Genomic DNA, 19,810 nt, shown 5'->3' on the forward strand with positions numbered 1-19,810 from the left:
GGCGTGAAAGTTGACAGGTATGGTGTAACGTCGCTTACATCAAAGCAAACTACAACTCAGCTTTTATGGTATTAGCATTATTTTCTAAGCGTTATTTCTGAAACTTCATTATTGTATTTTGGAGATATCATTAAAGTTTTGTGCAATGGTGCCCATGATTCGACTCCAAGGGATGTACTTAATTCAGCGTGTAATCAACTCTACAATGTACATGCGGTGGCGCAATTTTGTAAATATGTTCAGTAGCCTAATTGCAAGCGTTGAATCAAACTGTATTGTTCTTCATTGTATTGTCATACTAGGATTACATTTTAATGAGTTAGGTATTTACAATTTCAAAGCAAAGTAAAAATGTAATTACCCGTGCACTGATATAAACTGTCCAATGCAATAATAAATATAGAAACAATAATCGAGTCAAGAGGGAAAGGCAGTGTTACAGCAACTTGCAATTGCTGAATTCTTGTCACTGTCTGATCAAATTATACACAAATCTAAATTAGGCAGAAACAACTAGAAAACAGAAAAATAAATTACTTTTCAAGCAAATTTATACCATTTCTTTTTAATAATCATGCACGTCAACCTTGAGATAAGTATACATATAATATTTTTAAAATATAAGTTTGCCTAAAATAAAGGCATTTAGAACTTACCTCGTGCATCTTGATATGTCTCGGACTTGTGGGTCCGCTTATATGTGGGTCATGCACTTTTTAGTGTTTATACCTGTTCAGGTTGGGGGTCGGCTTACACGTGAACAACTTATACGCGAGTATATACAGTAAACAACTTGCATGACAGATGGATGAATAGATGGAGATGATCATAATACCCCAAAAGCTTATTTTAAAATTATGTATGTAATAAGCGTAAAATGTTCATTTATACAATGATTTAGCATGCCTGTGATTGCCTCCACTGATCATTCCTGCAGGATTACAATAACTCCTAACCTTCCCAAAGAACTGTGGTATGGGGGTGCCATCTTTCTGAAACGCCTCCACAGTTGTCCACATGCACTGATAGTGGCATTCATCCTGACAGTTCCACTTGACTAGCTGCAGGGACAAAGGCTCCTTAAACTTTGAATCAGTAAGACAGTTCTCACGAAAGCAGGCTCTGTTGCAGTTGTAGAATACAAATGACTGGTCTCCTTTTGATCCCTCCCCCAAAGCAGATAGAGCTGTGATAATTAGATAAAGAACAATCCAATCTTCTGTTGATAGGGTCATCTTTCACAAGAAAAGTGCCAGTATACATCTAGAATGGTTACTCTTCTAAGAAGAATGTTGATATGATGCTGGTATTTATACTTCATTCAGCTGAAAGATAAAAGAATTAGAACTGAATGTGCTTTTGTACAAAGACTTTGACCTAAATTTTCTGATTTCATACACACTTGATAAAAGAGATCAAAGTGTTACACTCATGAAACTTAAGTGACCTACTCTAGTGCACATGCACAAGTGCTATTACATTTCTTTAAAAATTTCAACTTTATTTATTTACGATTCATTGCAGGACAAGTTCCTACTAATCTATAAAATGGACTCTGATATCAGAGTAATGCGGTGTTTATGTTGGAAGAAACAATACATTTACCAGAAGTAACAACACTGTAATTAACATCAAGTGGATTGATCAGAGGTCTGTTTCATTTCTGTGATGTGATATTTGATTGACAGCTGCAACAGGAAGTAAAGGGGTCATTTTAAATTCAAGTGTTTAAACTTGTGTGCATACTTCCAATTCAATCAGTTTATATGGTTTAAGACTATCATATTTACTGCAATAAAAGTTTGAACAACAGACTATGATCTGACATTGCATATTCCGCTTGTTTGTTCTATTTATTACGCCTATCAAAATGGAATAGACCCAGATCTGCCGGTGCATCATGTAACAGATGAGTTAGATATGTACAGTTTGAAGTTGGACCCAACTTACAAGCAAGTATCGATGGTAGATTACCATCTGAATTATGAATTCACTAGGAATAAACCTGAAGGAGTTTGTTTACATTTTAAAACACTAAGCCCTATGTGGACTGACAACATCACAGAATGGACCTGGAAAAGTTTTGCGGAGACACTAGCATTGGCACATGATCGAGACAAGTGGACGGAACTGGTCAGATGTTCAGCAGCTCAGCGCCTCGACAACCACACAACCACACTAGGTCAAGAGACTGATGATGATGATGAAGATCTATGTAACAAGAGCCACAACCAAAATATTAATTTATCTCCCTAAAATACAAAGTGAAAGAATTAAAATTAATAACTTACAATATGGTATGAATTCCTATTTACTAAAATGTTCTATCAATTTCAAAGGTATTCTGAATCATAACCATAATGTACAATTTAAATTGACCTCTCTACTTGGTATACATGCACAGAAATGCTGCATGTATCAGACATACCTGAAACATAAGTAAATTTATTCTTATATAATGTACTTATGTGTCAACAGTACAGAAGAAATCAGTTTTAAATCCAAATGTCTTCAAGTGAATTTAAAGTTCCTTCAAAATGTCCTCGAATATTTCACGGTAAAGCCAAAATAAATTATTTTTTAACATTATGGTAAATTCCAGATATCCTTTGAACAAACCCACAATAGTTTCATTTAGCTATTAATATCTGAATCTCTTTGAAATAACGTTTTTCACAGTAATGCAATTCCAACAAATAATCAATTTAAATAAATAAACCAAGATCCTCAACGTATCTCTTACAAGTCCACAACTATTGACTCAGCATTCTACATCACTTATACAGAAAGATATGTTAAGCTAACAACACAATAACTAATGCGCTTTTTTCTAAGATGTAATTCCAAGCTTTTAGTAAATCCTCAAAATATTACAAAATAATTCATTTACAGTCAACAAGCTGTTCCAGTTCTAACCAATCAGAAACTAGTGCAGTTTGACCTTTCTACAGTACAAATCCTTGGATCATGTGATGTTTACTACATTGTTCCAGTGTCCACCTTGGAAATTTTATGCATGAAATAGCATGCTTTTATACACATACTCTTTATAAACATAACACAACCCATTCATAGGATCTTAGAAATAAAAATATCATTTATTAAATGGCTCTTACAAGTTATTATTATAAAAATAATATACGCAAAATAGATATACATAACAAAGTATCATTACAACTGATAATCAAGTAATCATCTAACGTAAAACTAAACCTTTCAATTTAAAAATATGAAAGATGCATGTGAAGGGTATACGTTTTGTGTGCAAAAGTTGGATATTTTACATTTTCTACATCAATGCCCACCCCCAAAAAGTGCTTGAATTCCTGTATTTTTAATACATAAAATGGGCAAAATTATTCATGCATGAATGTTTTTCCAGGGTCACATACATGATCCTCTTACCTTGTTATGGCAGTATTTCGAACATATGGTCAGACATGCTGGACATAAATAGAAAGGATAGACAGGATATGTACAAAAAGAACTGACATATTCAATCAAGTCTCAATATTGATCTTCATCAGTCTGAGTGTCCCATCTCAATGACATGACTAGACTATACAATATCACTGAGTCTCCCATTACAATAACATGACTAAATTATACAGGATCACAGTCTGAGTGTCCCATCTCAATGACATTACTATACTATACAGGATCACTGAGTGTTCAATTGTAATGACATGACTACATTATACAGGGTCACTTAGTGTCCCATCTCAATGACATGACTACACTATACAGGATCAATGAGTGTCCCATCTCAATGACATGACTGCACTATACAGGATCACTGAATGTCCCATCTCAATGACATGACTACACTATACAGGATCACAGACTGAGTGTCCCAATGAATGATATGACTATACTATATATGATCACTGAGTGTCCCATCCCAATGACATGACTTCACTATACAGGAACATAGTCTGGGTGTCCCATCTCAATAACATGACTTCACTACACAGCATCACAGTTTGACTGTCCCATCTAAATGACATGGCTAAACTACACAGCATCAGCCTGAGTGTCCGATCTGAATGACAGGACTAATCTGCACATCATCACTTTGAGTGTCCCATCTGAATGACATGACCACTCTGCACATCATCATTTTGATTGTCCCATCTGAATGACATGACTTAAGACTACCCTACACAGCATTAGTCTAAGTGTCCCATCTCAATAACATTGCCATAGTACACATCATGACAATCTGAATGTCCCATCTTAATGATATGACTAAACTACAAGCATCAACAGTGGTTTTAAAAATAATTGTTTATGGTACAAGTCCTGATCTTGAAAAGGCATCAATCTGATCTGATGATGATTCAGCTGTTGTGTCCCTTTACACATGTGCAGCTTCAGTGACTCAATGTGCCATATGTGAAGTGTTGTTGTTGTAGGGTTTAATGACATTTTTCAGCACAAGATAGGCTATACATGGTGGTCAGTATAACTGGTGGAGGAAGAACCTAGGAAAACCCCAGGAAGAACTGCTGACCCAAGAGAAGCTATTGGCAAGCTTTCTCACATACCCATGTTAGCCGAGCTTGAGACTCGAACCCATGCAGACAGAGGTGAGATGGCAGTGATCTGGAATGGTGAGCGCTTTAGACCACTTGGCCACTTTGGGCCCCCACATGTGAAGTGAGCTGTTAGAGTAAAATAGATAATATTGTACATAGTGGTTTACACCAGTTTTCTATTTATAATTTCAAATTATTTACTCTCTATATGTGAATAATTCAGCAGAAATTAAATATTCCGAAGAATAAAATCTGAAAAGGCAATGAAAAATAATTCTATCCTAATACAACATCAATCATTAAAATAGATTTTTGATATTCATCAAAGAAATTTATATTACTGGAAACATACAATCACTTTCTATGCAAAGGTGAAGGACATGCCAAGCATTTCCATGACATGACATAATATTTCCTCTTGATGTCCATGTAAAGAATAAGTCAGTGCATATTTTCTACACTTGATTTTATTATACATTGCTATTCGGTTTTTTTTAATTGTCCCCATAATAGACTGACCATTGGATTGGGTTGGGGAACCATCCCACGGTCACCTAACAATCTCATGCAGTCTGAGAACAATAAAAACAGTACAAGAAAAAATAACACGCACACACACACACATGTAAGCAAATGTGCACACATTGATAGAGTATACAATCTCTTTTTAGACAGACAAATACAAATATTCAGCATCTATTTGACACAGATTTTGTGATAGTATAGTCTTTTGTTCTTGTTTACCATCAAATCAGACTTAATTGAAATAGCTATTAACTTACAATGCAAACATAATAACATACTGTACTCTTGCATGATGCTACTAAACATGCATAGTTCATGTTATTAAACATGCATAGTTCATGTTATTAAACATGCATAGTTCATGCTATTAAACATGCATAGTTCATGTTATTAAACATGCATAGTTCATGTTATTAAACATGCATAGTTCATGTTATTAAACATGCATAGTTCATGTTATTTTAAAAATTTTAGCATATATATGTCAGGCCATATATCCATATTCAAACTGAAAATGTCAGTCCATTTATTTTCACTAGTTCGTTTAACATCCTTTTTTAAAAGTGATTTTCTAATAGGTTTTACATTCTTTAATATTATAAAATATAATTTCAAAATGGAAAGGGATAAACCGTTTGACCAGTGTCTTTATATCTAACTGTAACTTTTTACCGAAGGACTTGCACACTAAATTATACCCTAAAAGGCATGGAAATCACACTAAATTATACCCTGAAAGGCATGGAAATCACACTAAATTATACCCTGAAAGGCATGGAAATCACACTAAATTATACCCTAAAAGGCATGGAAATTTATATCAAGACCATATTTACCTTTAAAGCTATCATCAAAACCAATACTAGTGCCCTGATTTGTAAGCATATCACCAGTATAAATTACATTATTTTCAAACCATTTCCAGAAAATGGGCACCTTGTTCATCCTACCAAGGGAGTTCATCCATAAACTTGTTTTCATAACATGTTCCATCCGGGGCATATTTTTCTCTATTAACTGTTAGCAGTTTCCAAGCCATCATGACAAGAAACATTTTTCGTCATCTTCTATAAGGTCAACCCATTTTCATCTCCTAATAAGGACAGGTACTTAATCTCGCATATTTCATATTCAAAGAAATTTACCAGTTTTCTGTGAGGTAGAAGAACTGTGTGAATCCATGTTATTTTCAAAGCTAGTATAAACTGTATCAATATGTATTGTTGCCAAACCACCTTTATAAAAAATTTGAATCATAACCTCTCTTTAAACTTTGTCCACTTTTGATTTCCATATAATGGAGAAAAATAATTCATTTAATACCCTGATAAAATTTTGTAGAATCTTTGGTAATGATTCAACTTACGAATAATTAAGGTTTTCAAAACTCGTATTTTACCAGTAGGTGTTAAGGATCACCTTCCCCATGTTTTAAACAAGTTTTAATCATCTCTGTTTTATTTTCATCTTTACCATTTTATCCAAATCCGCCAAAAATGTTATGCCTGATGATGTACATTCTGTCACCCACTGTAACTTAACCTGATATGAAATCTATCTGCACTGTACTTATAGGTTACTGCATTTGAATGGGAAAATATGAACAAGTTTTTATGGACATATACTGTGTGACCTTGAGAAATTATTTGAACACAAATGCAATATTGTCATGGACTGGTCAGACCTATAACTTGGTTCAACTGTCGGTTTAATTGTCACTTTTCCTACATTTGGCATAAGAGATTCTGACACAAGAAATCCAGCCTAGCTTGTTTTAAAGGACTTTTTCTTCTCCATGTATATCTCTTTAATCTTGTATTTAATTTTCTAAATGGATCCACAAGACCAAAAGTTTCTTTTATACTTGATAGATTTCGAGCTTTAGGGTTGTTTACATTTTCTATCATTATATGAATCCAAGTTTTGAACCAAGTTAAAGCCCCACAGATAATAATTTTCATATTCATTATGTGTTGTAAAATTCTAGGCAACCTATATTCATTTTGGCAAATAGTGTCACACAATTTGTCTGACACCACCCCACTCAATTCCTCTCTTGTAACCAATAAGTTGATGTCTTCCTTTGTATCAGTCCCTTCAGGGTTGATTTAATATCTTGCAAATCTTTTTGGTAATATCCAATGCATTCTGCATAATATGATCCCAATATCTGGGGAAAACCACCACCAATCCCAACAATGATACCACAAATACCTGATGCAAGCTTAAGAATAAAATGTATCAGTCCTAAAAATCTTTTCAATAAAAATATACCTATTTAAGAGGTTTTTATATTCTGAACCATAAAAATGTATATGGCAAATTATATGAGACAATAATAATAGCTTGAAAACTGTCACCGTCATGTGACCTGCAAATATTGTAATGCTCTGTTAACAATGACAGAAATTCTTTACTTAAGATATTACATTTGATCTAGACTGATTATAATTTATGCAGCAAAAACTGTTATATCACATTTTGCTCTAAATATATATGGTAATTTATGAAGCAAAAACATTTATATTAATTTGCTCTAGACTGATGATAACTAACAATGCAAAATCTGTTCTGTTACATTTGCTCTTATATGGTAATTCATGAAGCAAAAACATATTTTTGATTTATGGTAATTTATGAAGCAAAAACTTGTTTTTTTCAAACATTACTTTTGTTAGACATTACAGGGATTAGCCTTGTCCCATACAACTGCTACTTAGCATTGACACATATTTTGAAATATGGATATTTAAGCAGATTAACTTAAACCCTAAACAGGATTACTTCTCACGCTAAGTTTGACCAACGATATATACAAAAAAGTGTGTGGTGTCAGAAAAATAAAGCAGCATATTGGGTGTCTAAGGCAAAATTAAAATATCTGGTAAACACACACACACGCACATCACAATAATAGATATCTGTGTGTGTGATTTGGATTTTTAACATAGCTTTAAAAAAAATTCAGTCACATCGCTATGCTGTCTGCAGTGTGGCAGTTTAGAGTGATGTCCAGCAATGAGGAATCATGCCGCAGACATGATGTCCCACCCAGTCACATTATCCCGACACCAGGCCGACCAGTCCTAACACTACCCTTTTAATGCTGAGCGCCATGTGAGGCAGCTGTTAGTACCATTTTTGTTAAGTCTTTGGCATGACTCGGCTGGGGATCGAACCCTCGACCTCCCGCTTCCGAGGCAGACGCTCTAACCACTAGGCCACCGGAGCGGTTACAATAATAGGTAAGATTATACATGCAAAAATATTTTCCAAATTTCGTTCACTGTTTCAACTTCAAATCCATGGTAATAGTCAGCACTTTAAGAGCTGTATCCAAGGAATTTTTTTATTATTTTTTAAAAAAAATTTCCCTATTGGTTTGTGCACTTTATATAGAGATAAAATATTTTTGTATGTGGTAATTAAAACTAAACAAGGAAGCCATAAATTTTAATAGGATCATGTTTCATCTTTATTTATATGATAATTTTTGTACTTATTTTTTAATTTATTTTCATAATCTCTTGTATGTCTTTTGAAAATTAATTTGATCTGATCTCTCTCAAAATGCATATTAGCATTTTAACTTTAACATCAAAACTTTTTAGTAATCAAACATCTTAATATAATTTGTTGACAATAATCATCAGATGCAAAAGAAAATGCTGTCAAAACATATTTATCAGTTTATGATTACAGCATATGACAATAATAAAGTAATAATACGAACTCAAATCAGTACACACAATGTTCTCATCATGAAGTTTACCAAGTAGAAATAATGAATAAATTAAAGTAAGTCACTTAGAAATAATAATAATAATAGTTGTATTGCTTATCATAACATATGAAGAAATGGCAATAAAACATAAATCAACACATACAAGAAAAAAAAGACAAGTACCACAAAATATATAGGTATGCTGAACAGATATGATAAGACAAGACACAAGCACACAATCTGCATACCAACTCAATGAAATAGCCATGTTGGTAGGCAAACAAAAGGCACAAACCATCACACACATGACTTATCTAAACACTGGTTTATTAGGGTCATGTGAAATATTATAATAAAAACAATGGAATATATGTACATTTACCAGATTTGTTAGTAGTTATTACTGTTTTCAAAAAGACATCATGAGAATGTTGTTGTTGTTGTAGGGTTTAACGCCATTTTTCAGCACGATGGGCTATACATGGCGGCCAGTATTAATGGTGGAGGAAGAACCCGGAAAACCCCGGAAAGAACCACCGACCCACGAGAAGCTACTGGCAAGCTTTCTCACATGCCCACATTGGCTGAATCTTAGACTCGAACCGCCGCAGACAGAGGTGAGATGGCAGTGATCCGTAACGAAGAGCGCTTTAGACCACTCGGCCACTCGGGGCCCCCCATCATGAGAATGTAAAAGACTGATTTTCAACTCTTAAATTTACACGATAGTTGTTAGCAAATTTCTTACCAAAATCAGATCAAACTTGATATGAGCTATATCATTTAGGGTTTTTTGTCACCAAAATAACTTTTCAATGTTTACAATAAAGAAAATATCTTGGCAGTGTTAGTAATTTTATTATTTCTCAAAACATATAAACTATTTCAATTTTCACAACTGTAAAGGAACTGCTTTGAAAATAAGTCAATATCAAATTGCAGATGAAAGATAAATAATATTATATTATTTCCTTTCATGATATAAAACAACGCCATTAACTCATGTAAAATCTGGGTTTTGTTTCCTTAAATTCAGCTTTAAACTGCACAGCATACCTGGAAAATAATTAGAAATGTCAAACAAAACATTTAAACAAATACAAATTTCATATTTAAATCCAAAAGAAAACATAATACCATTTTACATGCTCTAAAACGGGACAATCAAAGTGATACATGTACTGGTGTATGGTCTGAATCAGTCTATAATGTGGGTCAGTGGCAACAGACACTGACAATAGAGGGAGCTGTCAATCAAGATTAACATTTTCTCAAAATGGCAACCTCATTATACCTGGTACATTCTCTGTTTTCATATGTAAACAGCTGACAATATTACATCCAAAGGTAGTCATGGTTGAAAGGTCAACTACTTATACTTAGCATATTTGACAATTGGCTTTTTTCACAACATACTCAGTGAAAATAAACAACAAATGAATTTTTCAAAATGCACAAAATTTACTCCTTCCAGCATATGGCTACATAAAAATTGTAAGCAATGACAACAGTATGACATACTGTATACTGCGTTCAAAAACTTCATTTTATGATAAATCTGATGCTTATTCCAAGGAATCAGATTATATAAACATATTGTCAGTCATTATACTAAATTATAAAATTTTGGTACAACTTTGTTGTGCAATGTATTTTCAAGGTTAGAGACTCAATGGGTGATACTGAGAAATGTGACTGGGAATCACTAAGCTATTGTAAGGGCATATACACAGGCTTATCTGAGCCAATTTTCATGGGTGCTGCCATTCTCTGTCATGTAGTACATCAGCCATTACACTTCTGCAAATTCCTCTGTCGCAGTATCAGCTGCTTTGTGTTTACATTTAGTGTTCCTCAGTTGAAGATGTATCTGATATTTTTATGATGGATATAAAAGCAAAGTATAAAACAGGTAGTCAAAAGAAATCTATTTCCAACGCAAGACTTTTGTCCTTTCTCAGTCATATATGTATACCACCCATTCTCAACAACCCATAGGTGTCAACCCCTTGAGATGAAAACCTGTATGCCAGACCTATAAAAACCTTACAAAGAAAAAAAAAAACTTACACGAAAAAATGTATTCATACATTATATAAGATCAACAGTTTTAAAACAACAGATGCTATACACAAATTATTATGACACAAATTTACATAACTATTTACATTTCTGAAATGTTATTTCATTCTTTTTACTTATAACACTATCATCTTCCTGCTTTGGCTAAGCATAGATGCTCTTGACGGATGCTCCCTTCTTCATTTCAACATTTCTTTCATGCAGTTTTGCCCTGTAGTTGTTGTTGTTGTGGGTTTTAATGCCATTTTTCAGCATACGATAGGCTATACATGGCGGCCAGTATTAATGGTGGAGGAAGAACCCGGAAAACCCTGGAAAGAACCACTGATCCACGAGAAGCTACCGGCAAGCTTTCTCACATACCCACACTGGCTGAATCTGAGACTCAAACCAGCGCAGACAGAGGTGAGATGGCAGTGATCTGTAACGGAGAGCGCTTTAGACCACTTGGCCACTCGAGGCCCCCTTGCCCTGAAGTGTTCCTTCAGATCATATCTGCTCGACACCACCACTTTAATGCCCTTACTGCATATTTTACAAAAAACATGTGAAGATCCTAACTTGGATACATCTACAGTGCCTGGGAAGGCTTTAATCCAATCAGCCTGAAACTTGCCACATCCTCGGTCAGTGTCTTCAAGCTTGCGTTTCTTTGATTTAGGCTCAGCCATGTAATGGATGGAATATTTCAACTAGATGAGAGAAATAAAAAAATATAATTAAAAAATTTAAATTTGACATGTGATAGAGGAAGATCTCAATTACAAATATGTTACGAATTTATATTTGTCCCCATAAACCCCAAGATATTACGCCAGGAGCTATCCAAAAATTAAATCTAGAAATAAATATTTTTACAAAGCAGCAGTCCGGAAGTTTATACCTCATAAGCTGTTGTTTGTATTAAAATTGCGTATCTGGTGTTTGAAAAGTTATGAATTTGCAATATGGTGTGCCGATTTTGGTCACAAACTTGATATAAATTGGCAGTGTTACATATTTTTGAGTCACTCAGTATCTGTACTACAAACGTCATTATGGCAATGCTTCTTCCTGTTTGCATTACCTATATGACAAACTTAACTCAAAACTATAACAGCACGATAAAATGCTGGTGCTAAAATCAGTAGAGCATTTATTTTTAATTAGTATATTGTTAAAATTTTTAGTAAATCGACTTTATCTCCACAAGGTCGGACGAATTACAGTTACACCAACATGATTGCCACACTATGTAAAGTATGAAAATTGATGCAAACTTTAAGCATTTGATAGTAATAAATATAAATAATAAAATAATAATGTATAAAATAAGAAAACATACTTACTACACAGGTAGTTAGTCAATATTAGAATCCAAGTGAGCGTCTAATCTCCGAGCGATAAATGACAAGATTACACATGGGAGTTGAGCCATGAAAGAAACTGGTTTCATTATCAAAGGAAAAGCATGGTTTTGAGTATGATTTTATTGGTTGTGTCTGGTCACCACAGTGTCAATGAATTCTCGTGCTTAAAAAAATTATGCCAAGAGTCCCGGATACAGACAAAACGAATAAAAAAAAACAATTCAAATTTTAAAAATTTTACGAAAAAAACATACAAAATGGTTGTACAGCCATACACTGACAAAAAAGGAAAAAAACATACAAATTACGGGTAAACAGTACAAGTTGACACCTATGACAACCCCTTCCATACAACAAATAACATAAGCTTGATTTACTTTATTTACAGATTTGACTACAGTATTTCTCCTTTCATGTTAATTTTGTTCTCCAAATACGGTGTACTATACAATATTCTATCGATGTTTCCATTCTGGAAGTAGTTATAACTACTTATGAGATTAAATAGTTGCAAATGTCACCATACATGATATTTGCCCACTGTCTCATGTCATTATTTCTTTCATTTATATTGCAAAATACATCAGGCATTACACATTTCTCTTCAGACATTTCACTTTTCAGAGCAAGTTTTAGTTTGTATACAGTGCTTCACAATAATGTAAGGGCAGATCCAGCAGAAGTGCTCCAAGCTGACTCAATTGATTCAAAGGGTGATAATTGAAAACAATCTGTCTAAACTGTAAGTAATATTGTTTTCTGAGACAATGGTATTAAAATGAAAATCTTCATATTTAGTATAGGCACAAGAGATTCACTATTGATTTTAAGAGTAACATATAATTTCAACTTGTGTATAACTCAAAATTATAGTATTTTATGAAAAACCAATGGGGGAGGGATTTATAAAAAAAGGCATAGAAAAGCTTCAGAAAGATATGGACATTAGTAAAGGTTAATTTTTAAAATATTCACAAGCATTTCATTATAACCATATGTAAGATACAGGAAAATTTCAGCATGTAATAACACAGGTCAAGAATCTGCAAAAGAGACAAAAGACCTAAAGATGGTGGATAGTGCATGTTTTGTAACGATGCCTATGAATTTATTTGAAGATATCATAAAAATAGGTTCAATTTTGAATCCTGCAAACCCAAATTATTCAGACACATTCCATTTAAGAGTAACATGTAATTTTAACTTTTGCATAAACTCAATAATATGATATTTCATTTAAAAATGTTGGGGTGGGACACTTGGTATAAATGCAAAGAAATGTATCAGACATACCTAACATAAGTAAATTTATTCTAAAAGCTGGATGTTCACAACACATTCTTATATAAAAATCTGCTAGAAATGTGTCAAGTTCAGCCTGTCTTTACACTGGGTCAAGAATTTGCAAAAGTGATCAATGACCAATATTAAAAATGGTGGATGATGCATGTTTGAAATCTTCTTGTGATATCATAAAGATGGAATCATTTTTGAATTATGCAAAATCAAATTATGCAGAAACATTTAATTTTAACTAACAATGGAAAAACTCTACTGACGGTAAACGGTAATTATACAATGCATAATTATACCGATTACTTTTTTTTATTTGACTTTATTTAATTGTATATTTTGTAGTGTAAGTCTTAATCTAATTAGCTTTGTAATATCACTTGACAGTAAAAGTAATCTGATATTCTACAATGGATTAGAACTGATACACACCAACAGCTGGTTTATGTTACACATTTACTAGGGTTTATGTTCCATGGGAAACATACTCTTGGGGCAGTCTTTACTCCCCTTCCTAGCTGCACTGATGTCTTGTATTTAATAAATAGTGTAGAACGCCTTCTGCAGTTATTCTTCAAAAACAAATAACATTACATATACTGTATGTATTATTGGGTAATGAGTGTTTTGGGACAGTCTTGGGGTGTTTAGTCGGACCGGAAGGACGTTGCTTAAGTTTGAATGCTTCCTGTGAACTTATTTGAAAAAGATATCATAAAGATGGGTCCTTTTTTTAATTTCAGCACACTCAAAGTATGCAGAAAACATTCCGTTTTCATATATTCTATTTTGCTAACCAATGGTTCGGCCCAATTAGCACGTAATTTGTGCTGAATAACTGTGCTGCCAGTTTATTTAAACAAGAACAAGTAAAACCTAAGGTACAAACCTATAATACAAACGACTAGATAAGCAACCATTAGTTCTGAATACATTCAGTGTAACTAGAAGGAAGTGACAAAATTTCAAACTTTGATTCTGCCACTATTAATAAGCTACAACCGGTATCGTCCACGATCCTGGAAACTGAAACAAGTTCATCCTTTCGGTGAATTGTTAGATTGGGTTTCATTGGCTTATTGTCCGAACTTTCTCCAATCAAATTATGCGTGTCTTTAAGTAACCAAAAATACAGGAATAGTCTGCACACGACGTGGGAACCCGTGCTGTCATTACCCGACAAATCAAGTTGTTATATACTTTTGAGAAAGTGACGTATGTAAGGTGAAGTTGTTTGCAAATATATAAAATGTAAAAATAAGTTATCGGCTCTTTTTTTTTAATAAGTACAATTTACCGGACGCTCTAACCACATGGCCACCGGAGCGGTAATCATTGGAAATTCTTTAAAATTCTAATCATATGCAAAATGCAAAATTGTAGAGCGCCACTTAAAGGGTTATTAAATTTAAAAAAAAGTTGCAGGATCTTGAGTAACAAGTTTTCCAACATAATAGTATTCCTCTTCACGAGTCACCCCAGACGAGACAGTCTAATGTTGATGAGTGTCCAGTATATATACCAACACAAACACACAATCATCAAGTTGCCATGTATTTGGTACACATATATGAAAAAAGAAAAGAAAAAAAAAAAGTTAGCACAGGGAATTCCCAGTCCTCCATACACAGATTCCATGGCAAATATAGAAAAGATACAGAGGAAATGAATTTGCCTTGAGAATAAATTGGCAGAATATATGCCTTTCTTTCTTGCAACCGCTTTACTCGTTTTGGGACTACAAAAATCAAATAAATAAAAATGAAGAAAAATAATAACATTATCTACCAGCTTAATTTCCTCGATCGATGTATTCGCCACAGACATTAAATCCAAAATCCAACCAACAAATATAAGTGAAAATAATCTGATTGGAATCTATAGTAGCTGTTGTGGGAAAATTACGGATATAATCTTGACTAATGTATATTAAGATGTATGTTTTTGGAAGGTGGGGAACAGACAGACAGACAGATATATATACACATGTAGATAGATATGTAGATAGATGTGTGTGTGTGTGTGTGTGATAGATATATAGATGCAGCAAATGGCAAATGTTTTTGGCAAAAATACTGAATCGAGAACATAGTAATTATACGATTTTTTAACTATTTTTGTTTTTGCTCAGTAGAATTTATATCTTATAGTTGCTCTTTCCTAGTATTCCGACACAATTTGAGTAAACGTTCCGTACGTTACTACAAATAGCCCTAACCAGACGGAATGTGATCGCAATTACCCAGACGCTCGGTGTATAATGCTATCAGGTTCTGTAGCTATTTGTAGTTTATGACCGAAGGGGTGAATGCTTATTCAAATTTGAATGAATGACAGGAATAATTAGGTCTGCCTGACACCTGAAAGAAAATTGACCACAATTCTACAAGGTAAGAAGTTCACTATCATCACTCTATGTTTTTGTATTTTTATTAAATTCCTGTATAAGACTCTCATTAACAATAAACACGGGTTTCGTATTTTGGGGCTCCTATGGGGTGGAAACTGTTAAGGTCATTTATTACATCAGTAAGGCAGTATGTTTTACAGTTCTAGAGCTTAAAATGCATATGTATAACATCACTGGTGTAATTATATTGTCATAAAACTCTTATTTGCTTATATCCTATGCAAAGCAAAGTTAACATTAATTTGCACCCACCCTACCCCCTTTAGATTTGTTTAATGTTGAACGTTAACATACCTGGTTCTTTGTATGTAGTCCGAGTTTCTTCTGACCCATGCCACCCTAGTTTTGATATTTGGACGTTTATATTGTGGGTGTAGGGTCAGCGTCAGTTGGAATGTCCAAATATAAAAAAAAGGGTAGCAATGGTTAGAGGAAACTCGGACTACTTTGTATGATGACATAAACTTCGAATTAAAAAAGGGGTACTTTCAAGACTAATTGATGTTTCACAATACAGTCTCGGGCTTAGTTTCATGTAACCTGCCTTGTTGAAGGCTTTGATTGTATAATACGTTGATACCGTGTATCTGATCAAATAAGTAGTTTCCATTAAAGCTGGTGTATTTTCTAGTCCTACAACGTAAGACACATCACCCGATATTTTTGTTCTGGAGGGTGATGGGTCTTACTGCCTAACGGCGCTGTGTAGCATGTTGTGATGTCTACTAACAATGTAACGAAGTCGGATTTTCAGGAATATCACACACAATTGACAACGAATAACAACGTTTTTCTACAAAGTAAAGTTATAAAGTTTTTGTCAGACTTTACTTACCCTGGTGTCTCTTTTCTAATAAATTCAAATTCTCACAAAAGAAATGGACCTGTTTTAAAGTTTCGTTGGCCTACATTTCAGTTGGCTGAAAAGCCATGAAAGCCGGGAATGCCGAAATCGGGTTAAGTTGAAATATTATTCTTTAACGAAACGAATAAAAATATATTATGTCTATTGGAACTGTAAGCAACGTTTCGTTTCGTTCAAGAAACATGTTCTCCACATGAACCCACTTGAACATACTTCGGCGTACCTCGACTGCCGTCGCATTGCAACAAATTCAAATGTATGTCAACGGAACATGAAAATGCGTCCGTTTGCTAGTGTCATATTTTGATTCCACCAGGATAAAGACAGCACAATAAGTATATTAATTACACATAAATTAGTGACAGAGTGTCGATATAGGATGCCAAGTGTGTGAGATATTCCTGAAACGTTGACTACTCGTTCCGATGTCAACCGACATCGGAACATGATATACAAGGCCGTTATTTGGATAGTAAAACATAGCACAAAAGCATGTGCTATGTCTTACATTTATAGGACTAGTGTATTCTCCCGATTTAATTTCAGACTGAATTTGGTGGCAGCGTAAGATTTTATCATCAATACATTTAAACTCGTATTACATACATCATCGCTGTTTCCGTGTGAGATATATTGCTGAACCGAACTCTTTGTTCACCTCTAGAGTATCCAAAGCAGTATTTTCTAATGTATATAGTCTGTCTGAACTATCAAATGTCGTAGATAAACTATATTATATATTCCAATAGCAATGTAAATTCGTATAGCTTCTGTAAAGTGTAATCAAACACATCTTTTTATTCAGATGATTTGACTTGTACTTATTCTGCCACTACATGCAAATGATACTAAAACAGTTTTATATACAGCCACAGGGCTGTTGAATTTAGAAAAGAAAGTCACAAGCCCTGTCTCAAATTCCACAACTCCTGATTCAAATTTCAATATACCCAAAATTGTCTCATTTTCGTTAAAACCACAATTTGTCATAGCGTTGCAATTGTTGTAGTTAAAATATCAAAAGACAAACATTGTCAGCTATTGTCTAATTGTTCTGTTAATGTCCTTAGTCACTGGATTAGCAGTGTTTATATTCATTAGCATCTGAAGTCTATCTGGCTTTATACAGTTTTGCTTTACACTTGTGAGGTTGTTCATAGGTGCCACTTAATATATTTAACTAATGTTGCGTTACGCTATTGTAAGCACGAGCAAGGGGCAGCTTAATTATTATTCATTAAACTTTAACTTGAAACATCTTTAACAACGCAAAAGCAATTAAAGAAGAGAATAACATAAATCAAAATGTGTTTCAGCCGAAATAACTGCTTAGTCGCGCTCTCCTTTATATCATAGCTTCACCAAAGGACGGACTCAAAAGCTTTGATGGGCCAAGTTTGATCCTGATATTATTTATAATACCCCCTCCCCTCGCGTTTCACCTAAACTCTCCAGATTACTACAGTAAAGTACTCAATAAACAGCTTCTTGAGTATACATGCTAGCCTTAATCCGATTGCTCGGTCACACATCACTGAACCGATTGCAAAGACTGCGGGCACAGTTCCGGTACCCATTCGACTGGTTCTGACTGGTGTCTGTAAGGAACATAAATATCCAAAAATAGTATTGTGTCATTCCTTCGAACTAATTATAGATAACCCAGGCAATATGTTCCCCATTCATAGGTCACATGCTTCACTTGGTACACAAAGTTTACAGTTTTCGATAGAAGGATCATAAGAAGACAATCTTCATAAGGCTAAAGGGCCTACATGGGTGGGTGGATATATATATATATATATATATATATATATATATATATATATATATATATATATATATATATATATATATATATATATATATATAGTGGAGCCTCGTTAATCCGGACAACGTTTATCCGGAAACCTCGCTATCCGGACATAATTCAACGGGAACGGAATTCCTAAACGTTAATTTGCTCCGTTAATCTAGAAATCCGCGTTCCGGATCCGGAAATCAAAATCGGGGACCAAAGTGTAAAATTACATTAAAACTTGTCTCGATAATCCGGAAATAATCTGTCCAAAAATAAGAAAATTCGAAAAATCGTATGTGAAAATACAATCAGAGGAATAATACATAGAACACAGTAGTGAAGCCCTTGAGAATCTATGGCAGCTATCAATAACGAAGTAGCATGACCATATTGTAACCAGCGATTGTATAAACAATGTCTGTTTTAGCTAGTCGCCGACGGGGGTGTTAATAATTAAATAAACACACTGGGATCAAATCGTCCACGCTTTTTGACATAACATATGGTAAATAAATTAAAAGTGTCATTAAGCCTCTTTGTTGTTTACCAATTGTATGTAACAATCACAGTTTATTGTTTGATGTGCAAATACAGTTGACATTTTTAAGCTGTGGACAGTATAGGGCTTCAAAGAATCCAGGCAAACAAAGGTTACAGACTTCTTCAGGAAATTGACATAATAAATGTATGTACAGTACATACATGTACATGAACATAGTGTGATGTGTTCGATGTGTTAATTGTCTAAACTTCTATTTACTGTATATGTACGTACAAGCACATGTTATAATAATGTGAAATAAAGACAAATTACAAGATGTATTCATTAATTTATTTCAACCATTATTAAATATACAGTACATTACATTTAAAGCTAGCATATACATGTACATATATACGGTGTGATGATATCGTAAAATAAAAAATGTGCATGATTCAATTATCCGGAAAACTCGTTAATCCGGACATATTCGCTGGGAACGAATGTGTCCGGATTAACGAGGCTCCACTGTATATATATAAACAATGTATTGACCGCTCCGGTGGTCTAGTGGTTAGAGCGTCCGCCTCGGATGCGGGAGGTCGTGGGTTCGAGGGCTCGACTCCCAGCTGAGTCATACCAGAAACTTATAAAAATGGTACTAACAGCTGACTCGCTTGGCGCTCAGCAGTAAGAGGTTAGTTTTAGGGCTGGGCGGCCTGGTGTCCGGATAATGTGACTG

General features: G+C 34.1%; 2 protein-coding genes across 8 annotated transcripts in view; one reads left to right on the top strand and one right to left on the bottom strand.

The window, feature by feature from the left end:
- The window catches only part of LOC149779450 (GPI-specific phospholipase A2-like PGAP3), a 43,514-nt gene extending 26,652 nt beyond the window's left edge, over positions 1–16,862 (bottom strand). The window contains exons 1-3 of one of the 7 annotated variants that reach the window (XM_089940124.1): positions 14,401–14,572; positions 2,073–2,211; positions 957–1,325 (exon numbers count right to left, since the gene is read on the bottom strand). In XM_089940124.1, coding sequence (XP_089796250.1) covers positions 957–1,235 — 279 coding nt within the window. In that variant the 5' untranslated portion in view covers positions 1,236–1,325; positions 2,073–2,211; positions 14,401–14,572. Of the gene's footprint in view, positions 1–956; positions 1,326–1,605; positions 1,628–2,023; positions 2,212–4,547; positions 4,665–14,400; positions 14,605–16,756 lie in introns of those variants that run through there. The other 6 variants (XM_089940127.1, XM_089940128.1, XM_089940122.1 and 3 more) reach the window with 6 other exon arrangements.
- The window catches only part of LOC149779451 (E3 ubiquitin-protein ligase TRIM63-like), a 42,436-nt gene continuing 38,392 nt past the window's right edge, over positions 15,767–19,810 (top strand). Inside the window, exon 1 of the mRNA XM_089940119.1 lies at positions 15,767–15,901. The gene's annotated coding sequence lies outside the window, so the exon portion shown is untranslated. The remainder of the gene's footprint in view (positions 15,902–19,810) is intronic.

This window comes from Sinohyriopsis cumingii, chromosome 17 (assembly GCF_028554795.1).
Source record: "Sinohyriopsis cumingii isolate HCF-2022 chromosome 17, ASM2855479v2, whole genome shotgun sequence".
NCBI lineage: Eukaryota > Metazoa > Mollusca > Bivalvia > Unionida > Unionidae > Sinohyriopsis > Sinohyriopsis cumingii.